The following is a 20,418-nucleotide window of genomic DNA, read 5'->3' as shown; positions in this document are numbered from 1 at the left end:
TTATAAAGACCTTGGTAATTACATTTAGGGCACAACCAGATAATCCAGGATAATCTCCCCATCGCAAGACCCTTAATTTAATCACATCTGCAAAGTCCCTCTTGGCATATAAAGTAATGTGTTTACAGACTCTGTGGATCAGGATTGAAAGCAGTTTTCAGTCTACTACAACTGTGGTAAGTTAAAGATGGCTATTTTAACCCCTTAGGAGCCACTAAAATAAACCTAAACAAAAATTTATAGCTAATAAGACAAAAAAGTAGATAAAATAGAATCCTAAGACATACGCAAAATCCACAAGAAGGCAGAAAAGGAAGGAAAAGGACACAGCAGATGAGACAAATAGGAAACAAAGAGCAAGGCAATAGATATAAGCATATCAACAACTCAATTAAATGTAAATTGTCTAAACAATCCAATTAAAAGCCAAAGATTATCAGGTTGTATTTAAAAAAGTAAGATTCAACTATAAACTGCCTATAGGAAATTTCTTTTAGATGTAAAGACACAAGTTAAAAGTAAAAGAATGAAAAAAATATACACCAGGCTGACACTAATCTAAAGAAAGCTGAAATGCTTTAATATCATATGAAGTAGATTTTAGAACAAAGAATATTACCAGGAATAAAGAAATTCATTTCATAATGGTAAGTTAATCCATCAGGAGGCCATAACAATCCTAAATGTTTATGCATACAATAACAGAGCTTAAAAATACATGCAGCAAAAACTGATAGAACTGAAAGGAGTAGACAAGTTCATGATCATTGTTAGATATTCCAATAGCCTCTCACAACAATAGATAAAACAGGTAGAAAAATCAGTAAGGCTATAGAATACTTAAGCTTTACAATCAACTTAATCTAATTGACATTTATACAACATCCCACCCAACAACAGCAGAATATATATATTTTTTCCCCAAAGGCATACAGATATTCACCAAGATATGGTTGGGCAATGAAGCAAAACTAAAGTTTAAAAGAAATCAAATCATACAGAATGTGTTCTCTGGTCACAATGTAGTTAACTTAGAAATAAATAATAGAGGGGTACCTGGGTGACTCAGTCAGTTAAGCATCTGACTGTTGATATCAGTTCAGGTTGTGATCTCAAAGTCCTGAGATCAATCCCTGCATCCAGCTCCATGCTGACCATGGACCCTGCTTGGAATTCTTCTCTCCCTCTCTTTCTATCCTTCTCCCTGCTTGGAATTCTCTCTCTTCCTCTCATTCTACCCTTCTCCCACCCTGTCTCTCTCTCTCAAAATAAATAAACACTAAAAAAAAAAAGAAAGAACAGAAAAGTGTCTGGGAAATCCCCCAAATGTTTGCACACTTTATAACACAATTCTAAATAAGACATAGGAAAAGAAAATATTGGAAGGGAAATTACAAAGCATTTTAAACTAAATGGAAATATCAACATTTGTAGGATGTCACTAAAGCAAAACTTTGGGGAGCAAGTTTATAGCAATAAATGTGAAAAAAGAAAAAAAAGGTCTCAGCTCCCACCTAAGAAACTGCAAAAAGAAGAGCAAACAAAATCCAAAATAAGAAAGTTAAATAATAAATAGCAGAGCAGAAATCAATGACCTAGAAAACAAAAACAATATAGAATATAAAAAATTAGTTCCTTTGAGATCTATAAACTTAATAAATCTCAATCCAGATTGATCAGGAAAAAAACAGAATTTACTGGTATGAGGAATGGAGAGGCAACATTACCATATATTCTTCATATATTAATATAATAATAAAAGAATATTAGAAACAACTTTATGCCACTACTTTTGACAACTCTGGTGAAACAGAAGATTTTTAAACATAAACTACCAATGTTCACTGAAGAAGAAATAGATAACCTGAATTTATAGTTTAAAATTTTCCCACAAAGAAAACTTCTAGCCCAGAAAGCTTCATTGGTGAATTTTACCAAGCATTAATGAAGAAATAATACTACTTCTACTTAAACTTTTCCAGAAAATCGAAAGGGAAAGAATAGTTCTTAATATATTTTATGAGGCCAATATTACCCTGATAATAAAACCTAACAAAAACATTACAGGAAAACTAATAAGTCAATATCCTTTATGAGCATAAATGCAAAAATTCTAAACAAAATTTTAGCAAATTTAATCCAGCAATGTATAAAAAAATAAATTGTGAATATGTGGGGATTATCCCAGGAATTCAAGATTGGGTTAACAATCAAAACTCAAATCACTGTTATTTAATATATTATACTAAAAAAGAAAAATTATTATGCCAATAGAAGCAAAAAAAAAAAAAGAACAATTGACAACACACTTATTCCTGATTTTTTTTAAATCTCAGCAAAGTGATACAAGGCATCTAAAAAAACCTACAGATAACATCATACTTAATGGTGAAAGACTAAATGCTCTCTTCTTAAGATCAGGATCAAGAAAAATATCCACTGTTAGCACTTCTATTCAAGATTGTGCTGAAGGTTCTAAGTCAGTACAATCAGGTAAGAAAAAAAAAAGGCATCAGACTGGAAAGAAAGAATAAAATTGTCTATTCACAGAGGATGTGCTCACTAACATTTAAAAAAAAAAACAACTATGAAATCTACAAAAGAAGTCACTAGAACTGATAAGTGAGCTTAGTAAGGTTTCAAGAAAAAAGACAAATACCCAAAGTCAAGTTAATTTCCATATATTTGCAGATAACAATTGAAATTAAAAAGCAATATCTACAAAAATAATTCAAAACACATGAAATACTCAGGGATGAATCCAACAAGAGATGGGCAAGACCTGTACACTGAAAACTACAAACATTGCTGAGGGAAATTAAAGAGGACCTAAATAAATGGGGAGATATATAATGTTCATGGAACAGAAGACTCCAATATTATTAAAAGGGTAGTTATCACCAAATTAATTTATAGACTCAATGCAATCACAATAAAAACACTAGCAGAACTTTTTGTAGAAGCTAACAAGCTAATTCTAAAATTCACATGGAAATGCACCAACATTCACATGGAATAACCAAATCAACTTTGAAAAAAAAAACTGAATAGTCAAAAGATCAAAGTCAGTGTCTGACTTCAAGACTTCTTGTAAAGCTACAAATATACTCAAGACAGTGTGGTATTAGTCTTAAGAAAGACAAATACATCAGTGGAACAGAATAGAGAACCCAGAAATAGGCACACATATATGGTTAATTGGTTTACTACATGTCTACCAAAACAGTTCATTGGAGAAAGGATAGTATTTTGAAACTGTTGGTGCTGGAACAATTGTATATGCATGTACAAAAAAATGAAATTTGCTTCATACTATGAAATATGTATAAATCTGAAATATATCATAGATCTAAATTTAAAATCTAAAATTGTGGTGTATCAATACAATAAAATACTATTCAGCAGTAAAAATGAACCACCATCTAAGAAGGGATATGCCCACCTCCAGGGTAGAGATCCTCACAGTGGCTTCCAGGGGGATTTCCGAGTTGTGATGGAGAGGCTCTACCCCGTGTGCACCTCCCAGTGGGAGGTCTATACTATCCACGCCTGACTGCCACCAGACTTGGCCACTTAACTTGTTTTTGCCACTGAAATGTGAGAGAATGCACCAATTCTGAGTAGAAGACTTAACAAATCCAATGTTTTGGAGATTTTTCTTTTCCATCTGCCATGAAAAATAGCATTCCTGGGTTAAGAGTTGTTTCTTGCACTATATCCTGGAACAAACCAGGTGGAGCAGAGTAGCAGATGACACATAACATGAGCAAAAAATATACTCTAGTACTTTAAGCCTCTGAGTTACAGATATGTTTGAGATGTCTCTGAAATATAGAGTAGTCAGATGGTGAGTTGGATTCATGAGTCAGATACTCAGAGAATAGATGTGAGCAACAGATAAAATTGGGGAATTGTCAGCATCTAGACTGCATTTCAAGCATATGAATGGATAAGATCATGTAGGGAAAGAATTGAGAGGAAAAAGTGCTGAGGAACACGAACATTTAAATGACAAGTACAGGAAGATGAGTCTGTAAGGGAGACAGGAATGTCCACATATTTGGAAGAAAGCCACAATTGAGCTGTTTTTTTTTTTGTTTTTTTTGTTTTTTTTTTAGCTTTCCAGATATTTTATTTATTTTTTTAAAATATGATTTATTGTCAAATTGGTTTCCATACACCACCTCACAGTGCTCATCCCAACAAGTGCTCTCCTCAATTCCCATCACCAAAAAAAAAAAAAAAGGTACAGAGAGGGAGGCAAACCATAAGAGACTCTTAAGGACTGAGAACAAATGACCTTTTTAATGTAATCTTTTGCTGTCCTCATTCTTTGTTTCTTCTGCTTCAGCTTAGAGATTGCTAAGCAAGCATCAGAATCTTCTGGGTGCACCCCACACTTTGAAAGATAAATCTTCCTTTTACATTACTGGATTTTGAGCACCATTTGGACAGGGATCCTGCCTTCCTAATTCACCTCTGTCCCTTGTCCCTAGTGTGCATAGCTGATAGTAAACCTCACCCTACTAGTCACCTGCCCGTTCCTTCACCTTAGTCTTTCCCTTTGATTCCTTTTCCTCTGCATACTGAATCTACGCTGTGCTCAGGCTTTATCACTAATAGTGTTTTTATAAATATTGAGTAGCTACAAAGAAGGTTAACATAGGTATAAAGTATAAAGAAGTAATACAATGAACATCTATGTATCAACCACTCACAGTTTAGGAAAAAGAACCTTACCGTTAGCTTTGAAGTCCCTTTGTGCTTCTCCCCAATTCCACTTACAGTGCCCCATTCCCCAGCGGAAAACACCAACTTGGATTTTGTGGTTCTCAACAAACTAGGCATAGAAGGGAACTTCCTCAAATGGATAAAGAACATCTATAAAAACCTACAGATAAAACCTGATGTTTCTTTGCTTCACTTTATACTTTTACCAAGTAACATAGTATGTTTATATTCCTTTAAAAAGTTAGACTTTGCATATATTTTATCTTCATAGAAATAAAATCATGTATTACCCAATGTTTTTTTTTTCTTTGTGCTCAAGGTTATGTTTCTAGGATTTGTCCATTATGGTACATGTAGTTGAAAAGCATTCATTTCTGCATCTGTATTCTAAAGTATACCACAGTATCCTTCCTGTTTTACCTGTATTCTGTAAGTTCTGATATATAGCAATTTCATTATTGTCCAATTCTAAGTATTTTGAAATATCAGTTATGATTTTTTACTTGACCCATGGGTAATTCAGAAATACATTTTTTAATTGTCAAATACGTGGACATATTTTACATATATTTTGTTATGGGGGTTTGTTTTCTGAGAATATGGATTGTAACAGTGCTGTTCAGTAGTATAAAGTGAAACACATATGTAATTTAAAACTTTAATTACCACATTAAAGGAAAAACAGGTAAAATCTATCTTAATATATTTTACTTAGCTCACTATATCCAAATTATAGTTTAAATATGTAATCATCTTTAAAAATTATCACAGATATCATAGATTTCAAATCTGGTGTGCATTTTAAGTTTAGGTACATCCTTATTTGAACCAGTTACACTTTAAGTGCTTAGAAGCTACATCTGGCAAGTGGCTACCATATTGGACTATATCAGGTTAATCGGGCAACAATTGTTTGAAATTTGCTGCAATTTACTTTCTGGCCTAGGATGGATGTAATCAATTCCATGTGAGCTGGAAAATAATTGTGTGTTTTTCTACTAATTGGGTGTGTGTGTGTATATATATATATATATATATATATACACACACACACCTTAAACCAATCTTATTTGCATTGTTAAAATCCTCTATTTTTATTGAATTATTTTTCTGCTTGACCTTGGGTTGCTGCATTACACATTACAGGAAGGCCACTCACATAATAGCCTGGAGTTGTGTGGTATACATTTCCGTGGCTTTTTATGATGGTCCCAGAGACAGACTTACAGTCTGATGGACCTGTATTGAAATCTACCACTATAGTATGGTTTTGACAATTTCTCCTTACAGTCCTATAAATTTTGCTTTATATATTTTGAGGTTGTTTTAACAGGTGCATATAAATTTAGACTATTTATGGTGAATTAACCTGTTATTATTATAAGCCCAGAATGATTTTGTCTTAAAGTTTACCCTGTCTGATATCAATATAATTGCATACTTCTTTTCTTTTAATATTTCCCTGTTACATCTTTTCCAAAACAATAATAATAATAATAAGGAAATCTTTCCATGTCCTTATGTTTTAGGAATGTCTCTTATAAAGAACATATAGCTCAGGTTTGTTTGTTGATCAAGTCTGTTTCTCTTTTTTAACTTACGAGTTTAATTTATTTACCGTTACTATCATTGTTACTTTAAAGTTTCATCTTTTCACTTTTTTTTCTGCACTGTTTCTACCTTTGGGGCCTTTGGATGGAGGGGTATTGTTGGAGTTTTGTTTATTTTCTTTGTGCTTTTCATCTAATGGTATATTCTATTTCTATTCTTTTAGTGTTTACTTTTGAAATTTTACCATACATACTTAATAAAGTCTAAAATTAATATCTCAAACTCCCCTTGAATCATGCAAAGACCAAAGAACACTTGAGTTCTTACTGTTGGAATCCTGACATACAGTATGTAGTTTTGTCTAGTGTTCTAATTCTATCCTTTTGTTAGCCCCACTAATTATACATATTCAAAACTATTATTTTTATATAGATATTTGCTTACAATTACCTACACGCAAGGCTGGCTACATAATTTTCAGGACCCAGTACAAAATGAAAATGTGGGGCTCTTGTTCAAAAAGCTACAAAGAAGCTTTGTCCCTGCCTTCACAGTCTCTCTTTCAATCTGACATGGTGTTTTCTTGATGACTAGTGAATGTTGTGCTCCCTTGGGCATGGGGGAATCGTGGAGTGGATGCAGGCTTTCATAAGCACCCTGTGCCCAGGGTGGCCAACCCCCACTCTCCCCATACCAGTGCCTCAACCTGGGCCCACACTCAAAGCAGAGGAAGGCAGCAGATTCTGGGCAAAGGCTGAGGAGCAGGGGCTGGAGAACCATTCCGGAGAGGCAGGGAGGTGGCAGGAGGTACAACTATATGTGAGCCAAAGCTCCATGACCTTGGTACATGCTCAGTTGTCCCATCAGACCTCACATAAAAAAAAATTAAAAGATAAAATTATTAAGAATTTCTTGAGAGTGACCATAAAGCATTAAATCCGAAGCACAGGACCCCCTTCTGAAATTGGGCCCTGTACAACCGTCTTGATCACGTGCCCAAGAAGTCTTCCTTGCATCTGAGTTTGCCAGTTTCTTTGCTTACCATCTCTTCTTGCATACCTCACCTTCCTTCTGAGATCTTATCTCTTCCTGTAAAGCATATTCTTTAGAAGGTTCTTTAGTTAAAGGTCCTTTAGCTGGTAGTAAACCCTCCAATTTTGTCTGAGCATATTTTATTTCAGTCTCATTCTGAAAGATAGCTTTGCTGGGTACCCAACTTTAGTTGGTGGTTCTTTTCTCATAAGATTTTGAACATATTATTTTGCTGTCTGACTTCCTTTGTTTGTGTTGGAGAATGGGCTCCTTTGAAGATAATGGATTTTTTTTCTCTCGCTTCTTTTAAGATCTCTTTAACTTTGATGTTCTTCAAGTGCACTACCAGATGCCCAGATGGGAGATTTATTTTTATTTATCTTGCTTGGAATCCATTGAGCTTCCTAGATTTGTGAGTTAGTGTTTTTCATCAATCTGGAATATTCCCCTCAAATATTGCTTCTTCCCCCTTTTCTCTCTTTCTGAATAATGAATAGATACATATTAGATCCTTCACTCTCTCCACCATATATCAACTTCTCTTTTATATTTTCCACTTCCTGTACTGCACTCTATATAATTTCTTTAAATCTCCCTTTTAGTGTATTACTTCATTTTTTTTAGCTGTGAATAATCTGCTATAGGACCATGCACTGTTTTTCATTTTGATTATTATATTTTTAATTTCTGCAAGTTGGATTGGGTTCTTTTTCATATTTCATTAGTCATTTAAATCAATCCTTTATTTCTTTGAACATCTGATTTTATATTCTATCTGAAAATTCAAAACTTTAGAAAGTATGAGTTTAATTATGCTGTCATTATGTCTTATTCTTTCTCTTACTGGCTTTTTTTTTCTTTTACAGTTTTGTGATTTTTTTAAAAAAAATTATTATCTCATAGATTTTGACTCTTTATCTGTAGAAAATCTTTGAGTCCCAGATTGAAGATAGATTGCTCCTGAAAATATCAGTGTTTTTCCTACCTGTTTTTCCTACCAGGCATCTGGAGGCAAAGTTAACCTATTACCACTATAAAATATCTTTTCAACGTGAAGCTCTTTGAGCCACTCAGGTAGTGTGAATTCACAATACAAACCTGCATTAGGGTTAGTGTGTGTTTACAGATTCTTGTGAGAGATATATATCTTTCCCTCTACCTAGCACCCATATTCAAAACCAGTAATTTTCCTTTTGTACCTTGAGAGATGTTATTTGAATTTTACACATGCTAGGTGTGAATTTCACACATATGTTACACATGCAGCTCTTTGAGATTTATGCAGGTGAGTTTACTGGTAGACTCTTCTCTCTTGAGCCCTTCATGGTTGTGAAATTTAAAGCTCAAGTTCATCAGATTCGGAAAGTACCTTCAAGGTGAGAGTTGCTTTCAATGCTCTACTTATAGTTGGAGGTTCTTCCTTTTGCTTCACTTTTTTAAGGTTTAGTTTGGAATAGTTTTATATTTATAGAAAAGTTACAAAGACAGTACAGAGAGGGTTTATGTTTCTCCTTGGCCCATTTTTTATAACCATGACACATCTGTAAAAACTAAGAAACTAACATTGGTGTAATACATTTAGCTAATTGTTGATAATTAACTAAACTACAGTTTATTCATATTTCAATAGGTTTCTACTCATATCCTTCTGTTCTTTCACTTGAGTTTTGTTCTTTGCATCCTTCCCACATTTTGTCCGGCTCACTGATGAATTTAAAGATTTTTTCAGAAGTTAAAAAATGTTTAATTGGGCGCCTGGGTGGCTCAGTTGGTTAAGCATCTGACTTCAGCTCAGGTCATGATCTCACAGTTGTGAGTTTGAGTCCTGCATTGGGTGAGCTTGGGCCCTGCTTCAGGTGAACACAAGCCCCACTTTGGGTGAGCACGAGCCCTGTTTCAGGAAAAAAAAAACCATGAGCCCCATTTTGGGTGAACCCCGCTTCTCTCTCTCTCTCTCTCTCTCTCTCTCTCCCCCCTGCTCTCCATGCCCCTTGTGGGATTCTCCCTCTGCCTCTCATGGGATTCTCTCTCTGCCCCCTCACCCACTTGTGCCCCCTACCTCAAAAAATGTTTACTTATTTTAAGTAGGAAAGTTGTCAAGTTACCTAGTCCAACATACTTCTGGAAAGAGAAGTCTGGGAGCTTTTTTTTTTTTTTCAATCTGCTTCCCTTAAATGATACTCATTATCCTGGTTACCAAGTCAAACATGTCTTCTTATGCTTGTGTCCTTAAAATTTTCTAGCCTGGAAATGTAGGCACTATTTTTATTATGGTAAAAAACGTGTGATAATATTGTAAGAGTGAGACTAGAAAAGAAAACAAGACATAGATTGAAGGTCTGTAATAATACTATAGGTGAGAGATAAAGTCAAGAACCTTAAGGCAGTTGTTGGTGGGAAAGGAAGAGAGGAAATAGTTTGAGGTGCGCTCAGGAAGTAAAATATAGAATTTGGTCTTGAACGGATGTAGTAGAACATGGAGAAGCAAGAGTTAGAGAGAACTCAGAGATTTCAAACCAAAGATTTGGACTCCTGAAGATTTTCAGAAGTCAAAAAGAAAAGCAAGATTGCAGCAGGTGATGGTGAATTTGTTTTTTTGATGTATCTGGTGTTAATGGATCATTAGTGTGGCAATGTCCAACAGGTAATAATAAATGAAAGTCACAGTTTTGAGAAAGGAGTCAGAACTAAAAGGAACAGGGTGATGATGGAAAACAAAGAGATTAGAAAGAGGAATAAGCAATGGAGAAGAATCACCTGTACGGAAACTAAGGAAGGTCATGATTATAGAAAAGGGAAGGAACCCTAATCAACAGGTGCAGTTTTGCCACTAGTGATATCCAAAGACTTAATTTCAGTGCCCCTCCCTGTGAAATGCTCTTATGGGGCACCTGAGTGGCTCAGTCAGTTAAGCGTCCGACTTCGGCTCAGGTCATGATCTCATGGTTCCTGGGTTTGAGCCCCACATCAGGCTTTGTGCTGACAGCTCAGAGCCTGGAGCCTGCTTCCAGTTCTGTGTCTCCCTCTCTCTCTGCCCCTCCTCTGCTCATACTCTGTCTCTTTCTCAAGAATAAACATTAAAAAAAAAAAAAAAAAGCTCTTATGAATCTTTTGCTCTTACCTCCACCCAGAGGATTATGAACTAAGCTTTAAGATCCATTCATATGGGGGCGCCTAGGTGGCTCAGTTGGTTAAGTGTACGACTCTTGGTTTCCACTTGGGTCATGATCTCATGGTTCATGGGTTCAGTCCCCACGTTGGGCTTTGTGCTGACAGCATGGAGCCTGCTTGGGATTCTCTGTCTCCCTCTCTCTCTGCCACCTTCTCTGCTCGCTCACTCTCTAATAATTTTTTTTTAAAAGGTCCATTTATATGGATTAAAATATTAAAATGTTTTTTGTTTCCAATTTTCTAATATGTTTTGTACTATACCAGTTCTCAAACACTACCCTCTCCTTAATTTGGTTTGTTCCTATCAGTACTTGAGACAGGTAAAAGAAAAATAAATCTAGCAAGAACTACCAACCTGTGTTGATTTTATGGCATATCCCAACATATTTTCTTTTTTTAAGGAAACAAAATATCGTCTAGTGTTAGAATTTAGTCATGAACTTTGGAACCATGATGTGTGATGTTTTATTATATTTATGACTCCACATATGTTGTTACTATTTCATGCAAAAATAATAACATAACTTATTAAGCAAAAATTAGGAGAAAAATACTGATAAAATACTTACCTTGTATGCAGTGTTTGTAAATTTCTGTGAATGGTTAAAATATTATCTAATGGTAGTATTTATATTGTTAAAGAGAATAAACAGACTAAGTTGTGAAATACTATTCTCTGAGCCAGGAACTGCAATTTAGGAAGAGTGTCAGGGTGAGTCTTGATTCATTTGTTGGGTTTATGGTTTTCAGGGAATTAATGCTGATTTCACATCAGAAAAGCATCGAGCAGCTGCAGGAAACCCTTAGACAGAAGCTGCTGAATGATGATAACTGGAGAGAGAAGGTAATGATAATGTAACTTTCATCAGCATGTGTCTTATTTGCTTTTTCAAAATTCTGTTTGCCAGGAGACTATTCCGGATATCTTTGCTTCTATGCACATTTTGATTCCTTCTGGAATTTCCTAGGCCAAACATACTTATAATGTGTGTCTTTTCCATAATACTAGACAACATAATAGGAAATAAAAAGGTAAGAACAGAATTTTAAAACTTGTAAAATTAAGATGGCCCCTAGTTCTCATGTAAAAGTTTAATTTTTATTTTCAAATATTTACCTTTTTCCTGTAAAGTGACAGAATCTGCCTTTGACCACATCCTTAAAAGCAGGGGAATATTAATTCATTCTTGTAATTTCTCTGCTTTTAAGAAGATAATGTAAGAGAATGGAAAATGACAGGATTACTCAGTTATGAACTTTTGGCAAAGTAAAAGGAAAGTATTTAGCTCACTCTTTATAAGGAAAATATTTTCTCTTAGAGGATTGAAAAATGCATTGATTGTTGGCTTTGGACTTCTCTAAATTTTTCAAAGTTTCAGTAATAAATATGTATTTAATAATTTTAAGGAATTCAAATAATATTCTAAAAATTGTTGGTCCCTATCTTCTCAGGCCATGTACAACTCTAGTCATTGAGACTATAACCATGATCTCCCTGTCATAAACTTCTGATACTCCTTGATTGATCCCTGGACCTTATCCTGAACAATGTCCTGAAGCCTTTCCAACTCTTTCTCTTGCCCAACTGATACCTATCCCTAGCACTAGCCTTCATCCTTGGTTTTTTGATACCATTATAAATTTGCATCTAGTACTAGAGCTAGCTACTGAAATTCAGATTGCTTGACTTAAGCCCCGACAACCTGTTTGGTTATATCAGATTCTTCTCTTTGGTGACCAGACCCTATAACTTGTAACCTCAAGCAATAAAAGCAGTGACTACATTCAAACTAACATCTCCACCTGGACTCTTCACTCTACCATCCACCAAACTTAGACCCTTTAGATATCGTTGCTGGCTCAGATGAGATCTAAATTTTTCACTTTCATTTCCAATATTTACTCAGTTGGCCATACACAGGCATTACTGGCCCTCTACATATGAATCTCACTTCCCTTGTCCCTCAGGGATAGCACACTCAGGCTGTAAGAGAAATGATCACTAGAACAACAGCTCCATAGAGGCAACAATTAAAACTTAAGAATGGCCTAATGATTGCTCTAAGTGGCTCATTCTTATTTTGAAGTATGGGCTTTTTCTTTTCCATCTCCTAAAGCCCACATTTTTTGAATTTTTATTAGTCTTGGGGTACTCAATTGGCTATTCTTAGTCACTTCCTCCATCCTTACCAACCCATGTTTAAAAATACAAAAAAGATGATCAACCTAACCAGCAATCCAAAAAAGGCAAATTAAAACAATGAGAGATTATTTTTTTACCCATCCAGTTGACAGAGCGGTTTTGGCATTGTGGCAAAGTCTAGTAAGGTAATCTTTCATACTCACTGTTCAACGGGCTGAAAGTTACAGCAACCCTTTGGGAGCAATTTGGCAGTATGTATGAAGAGATATTGTAAACATCTCATCTTTTGTTGCAGAACTTTCACTGACGGAATTAGTGTGAATAGAGAGTCACAGATTCTTCCCTTCCCTCAAATGCCTGAGCTCCTCTTAGACCGATAGAGTGAAACTTCCAGCCTTTGCTTGTATAGAAGTTCTTTATCTCCTTGGTCACACCCCTGAAGGACTTTCAAATACAATATACTGTAGAAGTCTCTGCATTTATGATCTCTTCTTATACTGCTTCTTACTGTACCCTATCCATGAGGTGCTAACACAAGTAGACCAAGTTAGTGTTAGCATCTGATCATATAAAAAAGTATTATGATCTTGCTTCATGCTGTTAATTTGATGATGCAAATAAACCTATGTAAGATTTTCTAAGTTCCTACTGAGACCATGATATCATTCTCATAAATTAATTGTATCATAGACATATTTTGGCATGTATAATTTTCTATGATATAAATGGGCATTTCATTTTGTTGAGAGGACATGACTTCTTATTAATAAATCTTATAATTTAGCTTGGCAGTAAATCCAGATCCAGACCAGTAAAGCCAAGGAATGATAATTAGGTCTTGGCTGTGTTAGTTATTGAGACTATGAATAAAAAGTTCCCTAAAAGTCCTCTCATGAGAAAGGAGAATCACTGCTATGACACTGTCATCTCTTTCTTGGGTCACTGTGCCTTTGTGTAGGAATGAAATGTTCCCTTTACAAATATATAATACACATATTAGAATAAACTTCATAACTTAAGTGCTTTTAGCATTCAAAAAGAGTAGATAGCAATTTGTGCCTCTGCTTAATTATTTTAGAGTATGTAAAAAGCACATAATAGAATCAATAGTTGCTATGCAACAAAGATGGCACATTTTAAAATAACTGTATATTTACCAATTGCCATAGATTTTTGTTTATTTCAAGTATTCTTTGATGTGAAGAAAATAAATTATTGTGTATGGTGAACATTTAAAATTGGTTCCAAGTTAACAGTGTTGTTACTTTTCAGTTAAAACTTTTGTAATTAAGAAATTTCCTATAGCCAGAGTGCTGACATTAAGTGATAGTCATGTATTGACTATTACTTTGTAGTGCAATAAACAAATTCCAACCAAATATTTTCTTAGATTATTACTAAGATATCATCACATTTAGGAACATTTTAGAATTGTATTACCATTGACCTCATTTTAAATAGTACATAAAGCATTTAAAACCCAATATTTTATGACAAGTTCATCCCTGTACATTTTGTTATTTTATAAGCTATCCTTTTAAATTTCATTCGTAGTACACTAAAACACATTAGGAATTATTCAGCCATTTGGCTCGTCTGTTTTGAATAAGAACTTGATATAACCCAATATTAAAACAAACAAACAGAACCTTACCTCCTGGCTGAGCAACTGGATTAATAGTGAAAACCCAAGGGAGGGGGGTAGTTTACCTCAAGAAGTAGGCGATTCCAGCATCAAAGGAGGCAAACCAAAAAAATATCAAGTTCTTCAAATAGAAGAGCCAAATGGCTGAATAATTCCTAATGTGTTTTTGTGTACTATTAATGAAATTTAAAAGGATCGCTTATAAAATAACAAAATGTACACGGATGAGCTTGTCGTAAAAATATCAATTTTCATTTATGTGTTATAAATATATGACTAAAAACAATAGTGAGAGCACACTTTAATTTTTAAAATTATACCGTGTAATTTTCAAAATTGAATTAATGAAATCATAAAATTTTAGATCTGGAATAGCCTGCAAATATCATATGACTTAAACCTTTAATCAGGATAATAAAAATAGTCTCCATTAATTAGAGTGTTTACTATATGCTAGGCCTGGTGCTCAATGCTTTCCATAAATGTAATTTTAATTATTATAAAATTATTATTCCCATTTGCACATGGAAAAAAATAAGGCTCAGAGAATTTATGTAAGTTGCCAAGGTTATATAGCCAGGAAATGAGAACCAATAGAAACCTGGGCAGGGTGGGGGATGAGAGCTAAATACAAAATGCAAAAACTTCTGCATTTGACATATATGAACTAGCAGGAACCAGATTTACCCTCCCTCCTAAACAAGTAAACCATTGGGAACAAGATAGAAAACAATGGTTTGAAGACACTAGATATCAAACAATGATTCTTATAGATGAGAGACAAATGAGGTGAATTCTGTGATTGCCCAGACTTCGTTCCTTGAAAGAAATTTAAGGCCACAATACAGGAAGTGTGAATCTAGGTAGTTTGGCAGATTCTTCGAGTTGAGGAGACCTGAGAGATCAAGGTGGCTAGAATTCACAGGGTAGTGTTCTCAGGGGAAAGCTGCACACAGAAATAATGCTGGAGATCTACGAAGAGTTCCCATAAAGTATATGCATGGTTAATGCATATGTGTGGGGAAACTACTCAAAGGCAGAGAAAGACCCATGAAAAGGGGACTAAAGGGGAGTACCAAATGCTCACACATGGCCAGACTGGAAAACTTATAATTTATAGGGCACTGGGTAAAGTTCTCAGAAGAGTTTTGCATCAGCAGTAAGGAAAAATTAGCCCTAGACTAAATGCTGAGCTGATCCTGCCTAACAATTTTCAAAGGAAGAACTAAAAAACTCACGGTGATTCCAATAAACTTAACTGCATCCCACAACAGAGTTCAATAATATTCATAGGAATACAGAAATATTCAGCATCTAATGAGGTAAAATTTACAATGCGTGGCATTCAATCAAAAGTTGCCATTCAAAACAAAACAAAACAAACAAAACAGGAAAACTCATAATGAGAGTAACTCATAATGAGAGAAAAATCAATTAATAAAAACTGACTTAGAAAGGCACAGGTATTAGAATTAGCAGACAAAGACATTAAAACAGTTATGATAACAGGATTCCATTTGTCCAAAATCTGGGGGAAAAATTGATCATGTTAAGTAGAGATATGGGAGATATAAAAAAGATCTAAAATGAACCTCTAGAGATGAAAAGAACAATATCTAAGATGAAAAGTACACTAGATGGGATTAATATCAGATTAGACCTTTCAAAAGAAAAGTTTAGTGAAATTGAACACACAGCAATTGAAACAAAAATTGAAAACTCAAAACAAACAAACAAGAACATCAGGGAGCTATGAGACAAATTTAAATGGACTAATATATGCATATTTGGAATCCCCAAAGGACAAGAAAGAGAAGAAAGGACAGAAAAAATATTTGAAGAAATGGCTGAAAAATTTAAGAGTTAATGAAAACTATAAACCCACACATGCAAGAAGCTCAACAAACCTCAAGCACACCAAGGAACATTATAATCTAATTGCTCAAAATAGTGATAAAAAGAAAATCTTAAAAACAACCAGAGAATAATAGACATATTATATAGAGAGGAACAAAGGTGAGTATTACAGCAGTTTTTTCATCAAAGACAATATAAGCAAGAGGAAGGTGGGATTGAAAGTACTGGAAGAATGAGGGGCCTGGGGGTGCATGCTGCCAATCTAGAATTCCAAACAAAGTGAAAATATCTTTCAAATATGAGGATGAAATAGACTTTCAGAAATGAAAAAGCTGAGCAAATATATCACCAGCACACCCACACTATGAGAAATGTTAAAAGAAGGCCTTTGGTCAAAAGAAAAATTATACCACATGGAAATATGGATCCACACAAAGGAATGCAGTATATCAGAAACGGTATTGATGGCAGATTGGACCTTCTAATGTGGATAAATATATGAGTCTTTTAATTATATGAATTTCTTTAAAATATAATTAACTTTGAAACAAAAATATTAACAACCTTATGTGAGAGTTATAACACGTAGAAGCAACATATATTACAAAAATAACACAATGTCTAAGAAGGGAAAAATGGAAGTATACTGTTGTGAGATTCTTAATTCAATACATGACATGATAAATCACTAGAAGATAGACTGCATTAAGTTAAAGATGTATTCTATAAATTCTAAAGCAACCACAGAAGTAGAAAAAGAATTATAGCCAACAAACCAGCAAAGGAAATAAAATTGAATTAAAAAAAAAAAAAACCTTAAGTCAGAAGAAGACAAAAAAAAAAAAAAAAAAAGGAAAAGGAAAAGAGATGAGATGGGCCAAATAGCATATAACAAAATAGATTTAAAGCTAATCATATCAATAATCAAGTTAAATGTAAGTCATCTAAACTGGGTGCAAACTTTTTCTATAAAGGACTGGTTAATAAATATCTTTGCTTTGTGGGGCATAGGCTGTCTGTTGCGACCGCTCAACTCTGCCCATTGTTGCTTAAAAACAGCCATAGACAATATACAAATGAATGGGCATGGCTGAATTTAGTCAGTGGGCCATAGTTTGCAGAGCCCTGGTCTAACTATCCCCATTACATGATAGGATTGTCACGTTTGATAAAAATGCAAGACTCTACTGTATTTTCCCTCCAACAAAATACACTTTAATACAAAGAAATGTCTTAACAAGTAAGTTAAAATAAAGGATGCATAACACAAATAAAATATATGCTAACACAAATTAAAAGAAAGCTAGAACTATGTTTATATTTATGTATCTGCTTATATTTATTTATGTATATTACATATATGTAAATATATGTATTATATTTATGAAGTAAATTTCAAAGCAAAGATATTAGAATATTTTGAATATTAGCAGGGATTATGAAGTTGATTTCATATTATTAAACAGATCGTCAGTTCACCAAGAGGACATAATAATCCCAGATATTTATTCACCTAATAATTTTTAAATTAATTTTAAAATTAAGAAAAATTTGACAGAACAGCAAGGAGAAATAGACAAATCCAAAATTAGATAAGAGATGTCAATGATAGCCCTCTCTCAATAATAATTGATATAAAAATATCTAGAAAATTAGTAAAGATATATAGTATGTAAAGTAGTATAATAATTTTTATAATTATTTATTTTTAAGAGATATATTGAACAACACTTTTAATAAACATGACCTAATTGATTTTTATAAAATTCTTCACTTAACAACAGAATACATATTCTTCTCCAGTGCACATAGGGCATTTATTAAAATAGATCATATTCTGGAGCATAAATAACTCTCAGTAACTTTAAAAAGATTCAAAACATACAAAGTATTTTTTCTGACCACAGTGGAATTAAATTAGAATTTATTAACAAAAAGTTATCTGGAAAGATCACCAAATATTTCAAAACTAAATAAATACCAAGTCCATTCCCTTTATCACTACACTATGTAGATGTGTGGGGAGACAGGCTACATGGAAAAACAAAACATGCTGAACCATGGGGTCTACCAGAAATAAATAAGTGTGCATACCTCTCCACCTTTGTAGTAACTCTATGATCTTGGTGATGGTTCTTAACCTCTCTGAATCTATTTTGTAATCTAGATAGTGGGAATAATAATTATTATGTTATTATTATTATATGTTGCAAGAATTAAATGAGCTAATATAAGTAGCCTTCCTACCTTGTATTGGTGCTAAGAGAATATTCCCTCCTTTCATCCTGAGTTTACAGTTTCTGACAGGGCTTCAATATATATTCTATTCCTTAGCATTGTTTTTTTACTGCAAAGTCTGGGTATTTGAATAATCATCTACTTTTACAATATATTTACTCAGTAGTCAGTTCATAAATAATGAATTATTAGTTTTCAACCAGCATTTGTTTTAACTTTTAGAACATAGTAAAATTTATTTATAGGAGATATATTTTTAAAAATTATGTAGATACATCAAATATAAACAAATGACCTAATTTCTACTTTGGCATCTGAAATTCCCTTGCTTTTATAGGGATTGTCAGTAATGAGTGATTATGTTACAATATGCTATTTGGCTCCATTGACGGAAAATTATCTCAGAATCAACCACAAGTAACTCACTTGGAAAATAGTGAAAAGATGGTATTTTGAACATCAGTATTAGACACAGGTGTTATACTAATAATGCATATCAACACAAATACAAAAGGAATTTAAAAACAACATACTCAGAATGGAATCATCGGGAAGCCCCTGGAATCATCAGGAAGCCTTCACCAAGGAGACAGAGTTTGAGCTAACGGGGGATATGGATAAATAAAAAGCAGAAAAACTCAAACCTGTAATGTTTACACAGATAGCAATTTATTTTCTTTGTGTAACTCTTGAGTTCATATATTACTCATGGTTTTGTTTTATTTTATTTTTTTATATAATTTATTGTCAAATTGGTTTCCATACAACACCCAGTGCTCATCCCAACAGGTGCCCTCCTCAATGCCCATCACCCACTTTCCCCTCTCCTCCACCCCCATCAACCCTCAGTTTGTTCTCAGTATTTAAGAGTCTCCTATGGTTTGCCTCCTTCCCTCTCTGTAACTTTTTTTTTTCCCCCTTCCCCTCCCCCTCTGGCCTTCTGTTAATTTTCTCAGGATCCACATATGAGTGAAAACATATGGTATCTGTCTTTCTCTGACTGACTTATTTCACTTAGCATAATACTCTCCAGTTCCATCCATGTTGCTACAAATGGCCAGATCTCATTGCCAAGTAGTATTCCATTGTATATATAAACCACATCTTCTTTATCCATTCATAAATTGATGGACATTTAGGCTCTTCCCATAATTTGGCTATTGTTGAAAGTGCTGCTATAAACATTGGGGTGCAAGTGCCCCTACGCATCAACACTCCTGTATCCCTTGAGTGAATCCCCAGCAGTGCTATTGTTTTAGAAATCAGAATTTCCCCGTGATTATGAAAATTACTATTAGTTATTATATAAAGTAGTTTGTATTTTATATAAGCACCATCACCAAATTCATTTATTTTGTATAAGCATAAGTTCTTTCATCTAAGAGATTTTATTTATTTATTTATTTATTTATTTATTTATTTATTTATTTTCATCTAGTATATTTTAATTTTTTTAATGCTTATTATTTTTGAGAGAGAGAGAGAGAAAGAGAGACAGAGATAGAGCATGAGTGGGGAGAGGGCAGAGTCAGAGGAAGACACAGAATCTGAAACAGGCTCCAGGCTCTGAGCTGTCAGCACAAAGCCTGACGTGGGGCCTGAACTCAGGCACAGTGAGATCATGACCTGAGCTGAAGTCTGACACTCAACCGACTGAGCCACCCAGGCACCTCTCATCTAGGATATTTTAAACAGCTTCTATCAATATGTAAAAAATATAAACGTGATAATTTGGCATGAATTCATCTTCTCAATGACAATATACTGGCTTAAGAAAATCCTTGTGTTTGTGGGCTTCTCATTTTGTTCAAACTATTCAGATTATGAAGGAACCAATAGTATCATCTCTCTATGCTACAGTGTCAAAACTTTCAGATGGCCTTGAAGCTTCCTTAAACGTTTAGAAATCCCTCCTGAAGCTCGTCACTGTGCTTCTCTCTCTCTGGTTGTGCAAACTAAAAATCAAATCAGTGATAGTAAAATCACTCTGCTCTCTTCTATCTTCATGCTCTTTCTTTCCCTTCTTCCTTTCTCTCTCCCTCTCTCTCTC

General features: G+C 34.1%; 1 protein-coding gene across 11 annotated transcripts in view; it reads left to right on the top strand.

Moving 5' to 3' along the window:
* LEKR1 (leucine, glutamate and lysine rich 1) overlaps positions 1–20,418 on the top strand; it is a 208,509-nt gene that overhangs the window by 141,505 nt on the left and 46,586 nt on the right. For all 11 annotated transcript variants that reach the window (XR_006222220.1, XR_006222219.1, XM_042999222.1 and 8 more), the window contains one exon: positions 11,236–11,329. Coding sequence is in view for 9 of the 11 variants with exons in the window: in XM_042999222.1 (XP_042855156.1) it covers positions 11,236–11,329 (94 nt within the window). In the remaining 2 variants the exon portion in view is untranslated. The remainder of the gene's footprint in view (positions 1–11,235; positions 11,330–20,418) is intronic.

Source organism: Panthera tigris, chromosome C2, assembly GCF_018350195.1.
Source record: "Panthera tigris isolate Pti1 chromosome C2, P.tigris_Pti1_mat1.1, whole genome shotgun sequence".
Classification (NCBI taxonomy): domain Eukaryota; kingdom Metazoa; phylum Chordata; class Mammalia; order Carnivora; family Felidae; genus Panthera; species Panthera tigris.
Note: the sequence above shows the minus strand (reverse complement) of the source record. Positions and strands in the feature narration are given on the sequence as shown.